Source organism: Aythya ferina (assembly GCF_964211825.1).
Source record: "Aythya ferina genome assembly, chromosome: 19".
Taxonomy (NCBI): Eukaryota; Metazoa; Chordata; class Aves; order Anseriformes; family Anatidae; genus Aythya; species Aythya ferina.
The window spans coordinates 7,937,696-7,950,361 of NC_140309.1; the positions used below are offsets into that span (position 1 = coordinate 7,937,696).

General features: G+C 66.3%; 4 protein-coding genes across 5 annotated transcripts; 2 read left to right on the forward strand and 2 right to left on the reverse strand.

Moving 5' to 3' along the window:
- The first annotated feature begins 68 nt into the window (after positions 1 to 68).
- Positions 69 to 2,269, forward strand: VMA12 (vacuolar ATPase assembly factor VMA12). 2 transcript variants are annotated; one of them, XM_084493206.1, is made up of 6 exons: positions 71 to 280; positions 388 to 461; positions 542 to 631; positions 1,515 to 1,557; positions 1,676 to 1,788; positions 1,888 to 2,269. In XM_084493206.1, exons 1-6 carry the CDS (start codon positions 109 to 111, stop codon positions 1,981 to 1,983), a joined length of 588 nt encoding a protein of 195 aa, XP_084349332.1. In that variant the 5' UTR covers positions 71 to 108; the 3' UTR covers positions 1,984 to 2,269. The 2 variants fall into 2 exon arrangements, with proteins under 2 accessions (XP_084349331.1, XP_084349332.1); XM_084493205.1 differs by having other exon boundaries at positions 69 to 280; positions 1,676 to 2,269.
- SEBOX (SEBOX homeobox) lies at positions 1,892 to 3,762 on the reverse strand. The gene is made up of 2 exons (XM_084493207.1): positions 3,426 to 3,762; positions 1,892 to 3,314 (listed from the first exon to the last, which is right to left on the reverse strand). Exons 1-2 carry the CDS (start codon positions 3,714 to 3,716, stop codon positions 3,087 to 3,089), a joined length of 519 nt encoding a protein of 172 aa, XP_084349333.1. The 5' UTR covers positions 3,717 to 3,762; the 3' UTR covers positions 1,892 to 3,086.
- Positions 3,763 to 4,224: 462 nt separating this feature from the next.
- Positions 4,225 to 8,334, forward strand: KIF12 (kinesin family member 12). Its single transcript, XM_084493199.1, has 17 exons — positions 4,225 to 4,341; positions 4,644 to 4,709; positions 4,839 to 4,917; positions 4,999 to 5,120; positions 5,277 to 5,352; positions 5,442 to 5,564; positions 5,663 to 5,798; positions 5,914 to 6,005; positions 6,191 to 6,326; positions 6,408 to 6,526; positions 6,634 to 6,738; positions 6,816 to 7,105; positions 7,303 to 7,468; positions 7,548 to 7,613; positions 7,686 to 7,789; positions 7,879 to 8,030; positions 8,141 to 8,334. The coding sequence occupies exons 1-17, from the start codon at positions 4,286 to 4,288 to the stop codon at positions 8,203 to 8,205; spliced, it is 1,953 nt and encodes a 650-aa protein (XP_084349325.1). The 5' UTR covers positions 4,225 to 4,285; the 3' UTR covers positions 8,206 to 8,334.
- A 31-nt stretch (positions 8,335 to 8,365) lies between these two features.
- Positions 8,366 to 12,665, reverse strand: VTN (vitronectin). Its single transcript, XM_084493202.1, has 9 exons — positions 12,408 to 12,665; positions 11,065 to 11,217; positions 10,712 to 10,831; positions 10,123 to 10,449; positions 9,903 to 10,042; positions 9,648 to 9,804; positions 9,412 to 9,561; positions 8,708 to 8,980; positions 8,366 to 8,553 (listed from the first exon to the last, which is right to left on the reverse strand). Exons 2-9 carry the CDS (start codon positions 11,126 to 11,128, stop codon positions 8,435 to 8,437), a joined length of 1,350 nt encoding a protein of 449 aa, XP_084349328.1. The 5' UTR covers positions 11,129 to 11,217; positions 12,408 to 12,665; the 3' UTR covers positions 8,366 to 8,434.
- Position 12,666: the final 1 nt, after the last annotated feature.

A 12,666-nucleotide genomic window follows, 5' to 3' on the forward strand; every position in this document is an offset into this window, starting at 1 on the left:
CCCCGCTTCCCGTCCCTCCTCTGCCCGCCGAGGCGCCGCTCTAGCCCGCCCGTCTCTATGGTTCCGCCCTTCCTTGTCGCCTAGGTGAGGGGAGGAGGGCGCCGCAAGATGGCGGCCGCCGTCAGGGCCGGGCCGCGCCTGAGGGGAGCGGTGGAAGGAGAGGAGCTGGCCGGGCTCCCCGCCGAGCTGCGGGAGGAGCTGCGGGACGCTGTGGGCTCTGAGGGTGGCCTGGTGCCGTTCAGCTTGCTGAGGAGGCTGCACAGCGGGCTGCGGGAGGCAGGTGGGCTGTGCGGGGCCTGCTCGGCCGGGCCGCGCCGCTGTTGATGTCCGTTAAAATCCGTTAAAATCCGTTAAAATCCGTTAATCTCGACGTTTTCCCCCTCGCAGGCTCACCGCTGTTTCTTTACCAGCTCCTGGAAGGCAGCGAGATCGCCGTGCCCGAGGTGCCGGTGCAGCCGCGGGTAGGTGAGGGTCGGTGCTGGGGTCGGGCCGGGAGCCCCCCAGCCCCGCAGCCCTGACGGGAGCTGTGCTCTGCCCCCAGAACCCCGAGCTGGTGGCGCGGCTGGAGAGGATCAAGGCCAAGCTGGCCAACGAGGAGTACCGGAGGATGACCCGCAACGTCACCGGCCAGGTGAGGGGCCCGGACGCAGACGGTTCAGCCAGGAGAAGGAAAATCCAAATGTCCTACAGGCAAAAAACCACCCTGCCCTGTCACACCAGTGTTAGCCACCTTCATCTTCAGGCTGGTACTGGTGTGAAGAACAGAAGTTGCTTAGCTTTCTAAGCCCGTGGTGCTGCCATCTGTGTCTGTGCATTGCTGACTGCCCCATCGTGATTCATCCTCAAAAGCATGGCCAAAAGCAATCCGACAGCCAAATAAGTTTTCTTTATAGAATGAATGCAATGCAGAGGGGAGAGGGGCAGGGACCTGAGGAGCACGCGCTGCGAATACCTGGGGACAGTAGATGTGGTGCTGAGGCAGGGCGGGGTTATGGGGAGAGTGGAATAGAAGACAGGGACTTGGAGCAGCTCACCGTGCCGAAAGATGCCAGGTTTTGATCTGGGAGACCGAGCATCTTAGGTCAATTTTTTACTGTGAGCATTTGCGCTGCCATTCTCCGAACTGTTCTGTATTTGCTATAGTTTTGAAGTGAGCTCATTCATGCCCAGGTAAAAACTGAGTTGAGTGAGATCTTTGTGGACAGCGACCGTTTTGACAAGCCAGTCGTGAACACAGCTGACAAGGTGAGACCCTCTAGGGTCTCTCAGACAAACCTGCAGACTCCATGTAGGAGAACACAAACTCCGATAAATGCTTTGATTTAAAATTACCCCTTATTGTCACCGAATCAGACCAGAAGCATAAATCCAGAAATCTCTGTGGAGGGCCCAACGGGAGCTTCCCAAACTTCCAACTGGGCCTTGGGGACAGGACAAGGTTTTGGTATTGCTTTTATTCTGCAGTTAACATGAAAACACAACAGAACACGAGTTGTTTTAATCCCTTCCTTTAGGACATGAACCGCGGTGGGACGTTGGCTGACTTTGGGAGGCAAGGTGAGTTCTCGAGCCTTCCTGCAGCCCAGCGGAGGCCGCCGCAGGCAGATTCACTCAGCAGTTTTGCAGCGTGCCCCCAGCCTTACCTAACAGCAATCCTCTTTTCCCTCCTCCCCAGTTCGCTCCGTGAAAGCCGTGGTCATCACCGTCTTCAACTACATCGTCACCGTGGTGGCCGCGTTCGCCTGCACCTACCTGGGCAGCCAGTACGTCTTCGCGGAGACCGCGGCGGTGAGTGAGCCCCTCAGGCAGGAGCAGCAGGTGCTCCCCTGCACCCAACAGCAGCTTCACCGCTCACACGTGGTCACTGCTCTCGTTTTGTGTCCTCAGCGCGTCCTCTCGGCGGTAATTGTGGCCTCGGTGGTCGGCCTGGCGGAGCTCTACGTCATGGTGCGGACCCTCGAAGGGGACCTGGGGAAGCTGTGACCACGTGCAACCCCCCGAGCTGCGGTGCTCGTGCTGTGCTGGAGGCTTTGGGCCGCCCCAGGAGGCGTTGGTTTGGGGCAGGCTTATCTCTGCGTTGGCAGCTGGTGGACCTGAACGTTCCTGAGATGAATGGGGGATTAAAAAATCCCACAGCCGCAAAGCGAAGAGGGACCGGCTGTGAACTTTTACCACCCCAGCACGGAGAGGAGTGTGAGCTGGTGCGGTTCCAGCTCTGTGAAGCTGCTGTGCTTTCGTTCTGGAAATAAATAACCTCGTGTTTGTGACCGTGCGGCGCTGTCGGCACCTCAGAGCCATCGCAGCCACGAAGCTCCCCTCTCCCCCTGCGCCCCACATCGTGCTCCCTCCTGCAGGACGCGGTGCCCTCACTTTGCCTGTCCTCCCTGCTCCCACCTGGTCCCCTGCACACTTTAAGGAGCGCGTTACTCACTCGTTACTCACTCGTGACCTGCCCCTGCCCACGTTTGGTGACGGGCGCTTTCCCCCTCCACGTAGATCAGGGTCCAGTGGGGTCAGCACCCAGCTTGGCCTTGTCCCCAAACACTCAGCAAACAGGCAGCCCCTCCGTGGAGCTCATACCGAGCCCTCACACGTGAAAAGGATCACATTGGGGGCAGCCACATCGCCTCTCCTGCACCTGAGGGTGCCAAAAATTGCCCGGAGCCCCCTCTGGGGGCGAGAGACCCTGCTCGTGGAGCCCACCGGGTCCTCATGGCGAGGAGGGGGCACAGCTGGACCCCGGGGGGATGCAAACACCTGGCAGGCGGGCAGAACGCCGGGGTGGGACATGGCGATTAGTGCTCGATGGCAGCTAAGCCCCTCTGGCAGCACGCTGCAATATCCGATACGGGGAAATCCCCCAGCACCTGCGAGCGTGCCTGTGGATTAGGGGCGGCCGCGCCGCAATCATCCGCGGATCCTGCCTCAGATTAAGGTATTTCTCCCAAAGATTAGGCGGGATTAAAGGGAGCCGGCCCCGCCACGGCCTCCCTGGCATTTAGGGTATTGGATGGCACCGCAGGGAGCGCGGGGCCCGGCGGTGATTCCGCACCCTCGTCAAATTGGGGCCGAAAACCCCGATATGGCTACGGCTCGCCCAGGTTGGTGATGGCCGCGCTGTAGATGAGGTCGGAGATGGAGCCCAGCGAGGTGGGGAGGCCCCGAGCGGGGCTGTGGGGTGCTGGCAGCGCGGGGACAACGGGGACGGTGCCATCGGGGGGCACCGCGGGCAGGTCCCGCTCCCCGGGCGGTGACGGTGGCGGCTCCGGTTTGGCGCTGCGCATCCTGCGGGCACGGCGGTTCTGGAACCAGACCTGGGGGGAGGCAAAGAGACACCGGGAGGGACGGAGGGAGCTTGGGGACGGCCTGTAGGGTGAGGAGTGGGGTCCCGGGGATGGGGATGGGGGGATCCTGACCCCGCTCACCTGGATCTTGGCCTCGGGCAGCTGCGTGAGCTCGGCCAGGCGCTCCCGGGTGGCGATGTCCGGGTAGGGCACGGCGGCGAAGGCTCGCTCCAGCTCCCACAGCTGTCCCCGGCTGAACGTGGTTCGCCGCCTCTTCCGTGGCCCCCCCGGGGGTCCCGGGGACCGGTTTTCTCCCCCCACCGCCGCCGCCGCCGCTGTTGCTTTCCCCCTCCCGTTGCCCGGTCCTCCCGCCCCGTCGGGGAAGCGGAGCAGCGCCTGGGGGGCGCGGGAGGTGCCCGGGGTCGCGCTCATCCTGCCCGGTTCCCCCCCAGCCCCGCCGCCAACCCCGCTTTTTATCCCCTCCCGGGAGAAGGGGGGGGGAAACCGGGACCGCCCCGAGCGGGCGGTGCTCACCGGGCCCCCCCCAGCTCTCCCCTCCCCGGTTCTCTCCCGGGGATGCTTCCCCGCTCGGTGCCCCCCGACGGCAGCACCCTACAGGCCTCGGGGTGGTGCCCCCACCACCTCCAGCCCCCAGGAACCCCCCCAGCTCCCAGCACTTCCCCCCCCCTCGACGGCTCCCCCCCAAAAAAGGGGGCACCCAGAGGAACCCAAACCAAGGAGGGGGGCTCGGGGGATCCAGCACCAGCCCAACTGACACCGCAGCCCCCCCGAGCCCCCTCCCCGGGATAAAACGACCCCGGGCAGCACCCGCCGCCTGCCCCCAGCCTCATTCCAACCCCCCCCCGTGTCACCACGGCTCTCCCGCGGGGCTGGCACGGGTGAATGTTTAACCGAGCCGTGGTACCAGTTTGCGCCGTGGCTCCCAGTGGGGCCAAGCGGGCGCCGCCGCCGCCGCCCCCGGCGAGGGGCGCGGGGGGCGAATGGAGCCCCGACGGGGCGCACGGCCCAGAACGCTGCCACGGGGCCAGCAGCGAGCGTAAGTCCACGGGGGACGGAGGGGACCGAGGTCACCCCATGTCACGGCAACCGGGGCCTGAGCAGCCAACGTGGCCGCCTGGGTGGCTGCGAGGGGAGCTGGGACCCTAAAAATGCTGGGGTGGGGGGAATGGGGTGGCCCCGTGTGGGGGTGTGGGGGAAGCTGCACGCCGTCCTCTGCCAGGTGCTGGGGTGCAGGGGGAAAAAGGAGGAAAGCAGGAGCATGGCTGGGGGTCCCTCTCCTTGGGGGGGCCCCGCTGTGGGGTCAGCCACCACCCCGCACCCCCTTTTTTTTCCCCCAAGGAGCCCCGGAGCGGAGCAGGAGGGACCCGTGGAGGGCAGAGAAACGCGCCTGAGGGTGGTGCTGAGGTAAGGGGGACGCGGCGGGTTTGGGGACATGGCAGGGACCAGACAAAACACCAACCTCACCTGGTCCAGGGGCGCAGCGGGGGTCCCCACATGGTGCCACCTCTGTGTCCCCCCACGCCCCCACGTTAGGGTCCGGCCGCTGACCTGCACCGAGACGCGCCGAGGGGACCGGCGGGTGGTGCACAGCCTGGGCGACGGCACCGTCCACGTAAGTGCCACCTCCCCACGGGGTCCAGGAGCCGTGGACCCCCCCCCAAAAAAAAAACCAACCCACCGCCACCGTCCCCAGGTGAGCGCGGCCAGGCACGACGCCACCTTCGGGTTCAGCGCCGTCTTCGACGCGGGCGCCTCGCAGGAGGCCGTGTTCGAGGGCAGCGGCATGAGGCAGCTGGTGGAGCTGGCGATCGACGGGTGAGCCCCCCCCGGAGCCCCCCAGCCCCACGTCCCCACCAGGCGGGAGCCGTGCAGGCCTCAGCGGGAGGTTTGCATTGCCGGGATGGGGCCGGGAGGTGGCATCTCCACACCGCAGCCCCGGGGCCGTGCCTGAGGCTCGCCCTCCTTCTCCAGCTTCTCCTGCACCGTCTTCGCCTTCGGACAGACGGGCTCGGGGAAGACCTACACCCTGATGGGGCCTCTGGGGCAGGTACAGCAGCGGCCTCGAGAGCAGGACGGGCTCCTCACGGCCCGGGGTGGGGGGTGAGGACGTGCCGTGACCCCCCTCGGTCTCCGCAGAGCGAGGCCCCGGCGGTGCTGGGGCTGATGCAGAGATCCTTCGCCTGCCTCCTGGAGCACAGCCGCAGCCACGGCCCCGGCCTGGCGCTCAGTGCCTCCTACCTGGAGATCTACAACGAGCAGGTAAGCGCTCACCCGGCCCCGCCGCCACCCCCTTGCCCCATCCCCGCTGCCTCCCCTTCTCCGCCATCCATCCGTCCGTCTGTCTGTCCCCTCCCCAGGTCAGGGATCTGCTGAGCCCGGGGCCGCCGTGCGCCCTGCCCCTGCGCTGGAGCAAAACCCGCGGCTTCTACGCCGAGAACCAGCTGAGCGTGGATTTTGAGAGCCTGGAGACCATCGTCGACCTCCTCCTGCAAGGTGCCGGGGCTGGGACCGTGCTGGGGGGGCACGTTCGGGAGGTGCTGAACCTGGTGGTGGTGGTGGTGCCGGGCAGGGGGCGGCGTGCCCCCCCTGCAGCTCTCCATCCCGGCAGGTTCCCGGAGGCGCCGGACCTCTGCGCACGCCCTCAACAAGCACTCGAGCCGCAGCCACGCTCTGCTGACCATCCGCATCCGCAGCCGAGCCGTGAGCACAAATCCTGCTCCGGGCACAAAGCGGGAGGGCTGGGGGGGAATTTGGCTCTCCGGCTGCGTCCTCCTCTCCCCAAGGATGTTTTGGTGGGGCTGGGCACCGCAGTGGGCAACGGGGAAGGAGCAGGAGGGATGCAGGAGCAGGGTGTGACCCCGCAGGGTGTGTTTTCCCCCCTCCAGCCCAGCAGCAGCCCCGACAAGCAGGGCACACTGTGCTTCGTGGACCTGGCCGGCAGCGAGCGGGTGAAGGACACCGGCTCCACCGGGGAGCTGTGCGTGGAGGCCAACAACATCAACCGCAGCCTGCTGGCGCTGGGTAAGAGCTGGGGACCCCCTGCAGCAGCTGCCGGACCCCGTTACGGCCCCGATGTGTATTTTGTGGCTCGTCCTCCTGCAGGACACTGCATCTCCCTGCTGGCCAAGCCCCAGGGGAACCGGACGCACATCCCCTACAGGGACAGCAAGCTCACCCGGCTGCTGGCCCGCTCGCTGGGTGGCTGGGGCATCACGCTGATGGTACGTGCGTGGAGGAGGCTGGGCAGGGGGGTTTTGAGGTGCACGGAGCCGCGGGGTCTTTGCCCCATGGAGGGGAAGGCTCACCTGCTGCTCCTCCTTGTTGGCAGGTCGCCTGCATCTCCCCATCCTCGCGCTGCCTCTCGGAGACGCTGAGCACCCTGCACTACGCCAGCCGGGCTCGCAGGGTCACCACCAGACCCGTGGCCAACAGGGTAGGGCTGCGGGGCAGGGGCAGGATGCTCGGCCCCGCTGCCGGGACCCTCCCCGAGCCACCCCTTGGTGCTCCCAGGTCCCCCGGGAGAAGCTGCTGCAAAGCTTGGAGGAAGAGATCCGGGCCCTGCAGCTGGAGAACCTCTCCCTGCGCCAGCAGCTCTGCCTGCCCACGGTGCCCACGAGGAGCGGGGAGGTGCTGGGGACCCCCCCGAGGCCGGGGGCACAGCCGGGCTGGGTGGGCAGGTCCGGCCCCGGGGGGCCACGCTGCTCCCCACCCGAAGGGCAGCTCCTGGCGGAAGGAGCCCCAGCCTGGCCCAGCCTCTACGGCCTCCTGCGGGACTTTGTGGTGGAGAACGAGCAGCTCAGGTACGGGGGGGGTCCTGCTGGAACGTGCAGGACCCACAAAAAGGGGCTCCAGGAGCCGGAGATCCCCCCGGTTGTGCAGCACTCAGTGCCTGCCTCTGAGGGATGTGGATGTTTGCCCCAGGGAGGCTCTGCAGGCAGGGCTGGGAGGCTCTCTGCAGGCTGCCCGTGCCCTGCCCTGCTCCCTCCCTGCTCCCCAGGCAGCCCCACAAGTCCCCAGACCCTGGCGGTGACATCCCATCCTGCAGAGCCCCCCGCAGCTCCTGCAGCAGCCGGGTCCCTCTCCGGAGCACCCACATCCCACTTGGCCACCCCACGCAGCTCCAGCAGCCCCACGCGATGCCCACCTCCGGGCACCAGCTGCCGGTGAGCACGGGGACCCCGGGCACCCCGTGGGGGCTGCAGGGAGCCTGCACCAACACCCACTGCCCTCTCCCTCTTGCAGAAACTGCCTCCAGCCTCCGGTTGCCCCCAGTGCTGCCCCGGTCTGCCTGATACCCTCGTGCCCCAGGTATGTTTTGTGTCCCTTCTGCTGGGGCAGGCAGGGCACAGCAGCACCCTGACAGCTCCGCTCGGCCCCCAGGTGCTGCCGGGGCTCCCCGTGCCACAGCCGGTCCCCGTTGGCATCCCGCTGCCCGGCCAGGAGGACGTGGCTCTGCCCAGCTCCCGGCCACACCAGGGAAAGCGGTGAGAGATGGGGATGGGGCCATCCCCGGGGCATCAGGAAAGCCCCGAGGACGTGGGGAGGCAGCAAGTTGGGATTTTGCTCATGGCAGGAGCTGGGGAAGGAGCAGGAGCTTGTCTCGGCGGCACGCGGTGCCACGGGACAACCGGGAGCCACCGGGCCCCGAGCGTTGGCCCAGCCCCGAGAGAAAGGTCGAGCCTTCGGCCCCGCCGTGGCCAGGGCCAGGTCTGCTGGAGCCCGGAGGTGAGCAGGGTGGGACGGGCAGAGCCTCGGGGTCTGGCACCTGCCCCGTGGGGCTGTGGGCCTGATCCTGGGGGGCTGGAGACCTGACCCTGGTGGCTCCCGGCTGCCAGCCGCCGGAGCTGTCCCTCTACCACAGTGGGAAGAGGCCCTGGGGTGGCTGGTGGAGCAGATCTGAGCAGCCACAGCCTCACTGGAGCCGGGACCAGCAGAGGGGACCCCGCACCCTGCAACCAGCCCCAGCCTGGCTGCAGCCAGGGGCACAACCACAGCCCCCCGGGGCACAACAGTCCACGGGTGGCCCATCTCACCCCGACAGCCAGACAGACAGACAGACCGACCCTCCAGCCTGCACGGCGCTCGTGGTTTATTGCGGTCTAGCTCCGGGCCGTGGTGCTGGGCCCTCTTCAGGTGCTCTCCTCCCCGGGCTGCGGGCAGTCCAGCCAGTACTGGGCGATGGAGCGCGGGTAGCGGGGCTGCACCAGGTCCACGCGCTTGGTGCGCAGGTTGACGCGGTAGTAGTTGTCTGGGAGAGGGGGAAAAGGGGCTGTCAGCACGGCTTTGGGGCCACTACCAGCCCTCACCGCCAGCCCCATGGCATCCCAGAGCTCAGGGATGGCGCAGAGCCAGAGGAGCCCCCCCTCAGCCCCACGGGGGTCCCTGCAGCTCCCCAGCCTCACCCCCGACAAAGAAGTAGACGCTCTGCAGGGTCTCGCACTTGGATCCCGACAGCCAGTCGCTCTCGGCGTCCATGGAGTCGGAGTCGTTCTGCAGCCAGCTCCAGAACCCCAAATTCAGCGAGCGTTGGCTCTTGTACCTCTTGCGCTGGCGGCGGGACTTCCTCCGGCGGGGCTGCTGCGACGCCACGTAGATCCTGCCGGCCATGGCAGCGTCCAGCTGCCCGGGGACCCCCCGCCAGTCTCTGCTGATGTACCGCGGGCCGCTCGCCCCGACTGGCAGGGAGGCAGAGGGTGAGTTAGGACGGGGGCAGAGACATGCAGGAGCCAACATCAGCCCCACAGACAGCCCCCAGCGCCTGTCCCGTGGCATAAAGGGGGTCCGAAGGGTCCCCACCCGCATGGGGTGTGTGATGGGGACATGGGGAGGCAGAGCCTGGATCTGACCCTTGCCAACCCCAAGGCTGGGAACAGCCCCGCTGGTGCTCTCCTCTTCTCCTTCTCTCATTTCTCCTGCCTGGGGTTGGGGTTTCCTACAGCATCCTTAGCCCCAGTGGGAATAAACAGCCCCAACAGTGACACTGCGGTGTGAGTGACTGGTGAGGGGCTCGGCAGGGCTGGGATGCGGGCTGAGCACAGGGGGTCGGAGCAGAGGGGGGGTCCCACGCACAGCCTGGCACCGCGCTGTGTCCCGGCCCTGCACGTACTCATCCTGCTGCCGAAGAGGACCTGGAAGATGTCCTCCCAGCTGTCGCGGTTCATGAAGGCGTAGTGGTTGAACACGGTGGAGGGCGAGGACTTCTCGCACTCGGCCTGCGTGGGCTGGTGGGCGAAGTCATAGGACCAGTAGTACTTGCCTGCGGGATGGGCGCGGGGCCGTGAGCGCCCTGCTGGGGCACTCACGGCCCCCACGGGCAGCAGGGGGGGAGGTTTTGTGCCTTACCCTTGAAGAAATAAACTCGCTCGTTGCCGTGGAAGCTGTGCGCCGGGAGGGCGAAGGCGGCATCGATGTTGTTGGGGATGCCTTCGAAGCCATCCGAGATGTTGCGCGGGTACCCGGGGTCCAGGACCCCATCGTCGAAGCGCCAGTACTGGCTGCCCTGGGGGCGTGATGGGATCGGGGGGGGGGTCAGCAAAGCGGTGTGGAGTCCCCGGGCACGGGTGCTCTGGGGACAGCCACGGCGATTTGGGGACCCACCTTGAAGAGGTAGGTCTTGCCCTGGCAGTTGATGCGGGTGAAGGCCGCGTCGATGGGGCCCTCGATGCCCCAGACGTCGCTGATGAGCTTGGGGTAGCCGGGCCGCACGCTGCTCTTGTCCAGCTCGTAGAAATACTTCCCTGAAGAGAAAGGGGAGGAGGGAGGTGAGAGGTTGGATGCCAGCCTGGCAGTACGTGCCGGGGAAAGGGCCTTGGGGTACCTCGGAAGGCGTAAAGGGATCCGTTCTTCAGGTCGGTGAAGGCGTTGAAAGGTTTCCTGCTGCACAGCTCCTCGGTTTCATCGCCGGAGCCCTCATCCGTGACCCCGTCGGAGGTGGTGGGCAGCTCCTGCACAGGCTTCTCTGTCTCCAGCAGCGGCTCCTCGGTGCCCCACTCGTCCTCCGACACCGTGGGCAGGGGCGTGGGGGGCTCCGTGGGAGCTCCTGTGGGCGCTGCCGGCCTGGTGGGTGGCTCCGTGCCGGTGTCGATGGGGAGGTCGTAGTCGAGGTAGTCATCCTCTGGCAAGGCGAAGACATCTCCCCGGGTCACTGCAGGAGGGGACGGGTCAGTCCCAGGGAGCCCCAAGTGTCCCCATGCCGGGTTTGGGTGCTCCCAGCCCCGTGGCACCAAGCTGGGTGCCGAAAAAACCCGGCACGGCAGCACCCCAGTGCCAAATCCCAGCCCTGCCATCCCCCTGTGGACACGGGGGTGTGCAGAGAGGAGCCGGTGCTGGTGGCCTGGGACTCTGTTGGGAACCCCGAGACCCCTGAGGCCAGTGGCAGGAGCAGGGGGGGGCGGCGGGGCCAGTACCTTTGGTTTTGCAGACGGTGGAGTAGTCGCTGCAGCAGCTCTGGTAGTACATGCAGAGGGTGTCACACTGGCACTTCTGCAGCGAGTTGAAGCCCTCATCGCAGCGACCCTCGCAGGACTCTGCAAGGGACACCGGGCACGGAAGGAGCACCGTGGGGTGAAGGCAGCCGTGGCCACATCCAGATTGAGGGCACCCAACACGGGCACCCACCCCTGGGGGGCTATGGCGACACCGCTCCCCACTCCCCCCCACGCAGCCACGGTGCCCGCTTCATGCAGGACCGTGCTGGAGGGGATTCACCCAGGACACCCCCACCCTCACCCCGTCCCCACGCCCCCTTGAAGGGGCTCACCTTCAGCAGCACGGGCCGGGGCGAGCAGCAGGGCCAGCACCAGGACAGGCAGCAGCAACCTCATGGTGGGCAGCCGGGAGCGCAGCCCTCCTGCGACTGAGCGGGCTGGAGCGTGGCCGTCGCCGGGGCCCCAGCATCCGCTGTTTGCTCAGCCTGCCCCGGCCGGGGAAAGCAAACAGGGCAAGGTCAACGCGCAGGGAGATGGGGCAGAGGCGCTCGCTGCCCCTGCCCGCTCACCCCCACAGCACGAGCTGAGCTCGAGCAGCCCTTGGAGGGCAAAGGGAAAAGCGCCGGGTTACCCTCTCCCAGAGCAGCACCATTTTTTGGGGGGGGATTTGGGGGATTTTCTCGATGGCAGACAGGCTGGAAGGAGAAGTGGGGAGCCCCAAGGGAGGCAGGGGCGGGATGGGGCCGCTGGCACCGCTGTGCCCACAAAGCAGGGGCCGGGGGTGAGTGGCCGGGTGGCAGAGGGGAAGCCCCGTGCGCTTTCGCTGCGGTAGGCAAACAAAAGGCTGTGTATTTTGCTCCCATCATTCCCTTTCCGACAAATCTTTTCAGTTACTAATTAATGTCGACTCAGCTCTTTCGACAGCTCCTGATAACTCCGGGATGGTTATTTAATCGGGGCAAGGAGCAAAAGCGCACGAGGCGACGGCAACGCCACCTCCAGCAGGTCTCCTGCCGGGGCAGGAGCTCCGCTGGGGTCTGCCCAGCCCGGGGTGGCAGCGTCGCCACGATGGGCTTCAAAAAGTGACGGGTTTTGGGGAGAGAAGACACCGAGCAGGCTGGCGGTGCTGCTGCCCTCTTCTCCAAGGGCTTTGCCTCTGCTGAGCGCAGTTCCCGGCACTGGCTGCTCCCACCTTTGCTGGGAAGAGTCCAGCTTGGTGTTGAGAAATGCGCTTCCACCCACAGGGAGAGCATTAGAGAGGCACCAGCAGCGGGCTAATGGGGCAGGGCTTCTCCTGCAGCCCCCCTCTGACACCTCCTGCCCCTTGGTCCCGGCTGTGTCACCCCTGGTGCGAGCCCTGTGAGGCTTTTGGGGTGGCTGGGACGGGAAGGGCTGGGCTTGGAGCTGCTCCTGCTGATCAGCTCATCCCAAGCTCACCATCTGCCCTCCGGCTCCTCCTGGCCCCCACCAACCTCCCGGCAGATCTCTGCTGCTTGAAATCCCTCCCCAAAAGCAAAAGGAAGCGCAACAAAGCTCTCGGGGCTTGTCGGGGGGGAGCCGAAGGGAAGGGTTTGATTTTTGCCCCCCTCTGAGGCAGCCAACCCTCCTGTCGTGCCGCACCGCCACCCCTATCGCTGCCCCGGGACTGATAAGAGCTTATCAGGAAATCTCTTACTGTTCTGTGCCGAGGGGCTGCCGCGGTCCTGCGCTGCTCGGGTCGCCTTGTTTGCTGTCTGCTGCCGTGAGCTGAGGTCCCCTTCCTGCGTCTGTCCCCGCGTATCGGATTCAGGGAGGATTAAAAGCGGCTCCGTGGCATTAAAACCTCAACTTGAATTTAAGTCCCAGTCTGAGCCGGCAGCAGCCTGCTTTTGGAGCCAAGGATTTAAGCTGCTCCTCCCAGCACTGGCGAGCAGCATCCCGAGCATTTCTGCCCA

Coding starts and splice junctions, on each gene's coding strand:
- VMA12 (XM_084493205.1), top strand. CDS start 109: ATGGCGGCCGCCGTCAGGGCCGGGCCGCGCCTGAGGGGAGCGGTGGAA. Junction 281..387: donor CAGCGGGCTGCGGGAGGCAG/GTGGGCTGTGCG, acceptor TCCCCCTCGCAG/GCTCACCGCTGTTTCTTTAC. Junction 1,558..1,675: donor GGCTGACTTTGGGAGGCAAG/GTGAGTTCTCGA, acceptor CCTCCTCCCCAG/TTCGCTCCGTGAAAGCCGTG.
- SEBOX (XM_084493207.1), bottom strand. CDS start 3,716: ATGAGCGCGACCCCGGGCACCTCCCGCGCCCCCCAGGCGCTGCTCCGC. Junction 3,315..3,425: donor TGCCCGAGGCCAAGATCCAG/GTGAGCGGGGTC, acceptor GCCTCCCCCCAG/GTCTGGTTCCAGAACCGCCG.
- KIF12 (XM_084493199.1), top strand. CDS start 4,286: ATGGAGCCCCGACGGGGCGCACGGCCCAGAACGCTGCCACGGGGCCAG. Junction 4,342..4,643: donor CCACGGGGCCAGCAGCGAGC/GTAAGTCCACGG, acceptor TTTTCCCCCAAG/GAGCCCCGGAGCGGAGCAGG. Junction 7,790..7,878: donor CGGCCACACCAGGGAAAGCG/GTGAGAGATGGG, acceptor TGCTCATGGCAG/GAGCTGGGGAAGGAGCAGGA.
- VTN (XM_084493202.1), bottom strand. CDS start 11,128: ATGAGGTTGCTGCTGCCTGTCCTGGTGCTGGCCCTGCTGCTCGCCCCG. Junction 9,562..9,647: donor GCGAGTTTATTTCTTCAAGG/GTAAGGCACAAA, acceptor CCCATCCCGCAG/GCAAGTACTACTGGTCCTAT. Junction 8,981..9,411: donor CCTCTTCGGCAGCAGGATGA/GTACGTGCAGGG, acceptor CCTCCCTGCCAG/TCGGGGCGAGCGGCCCGCGG.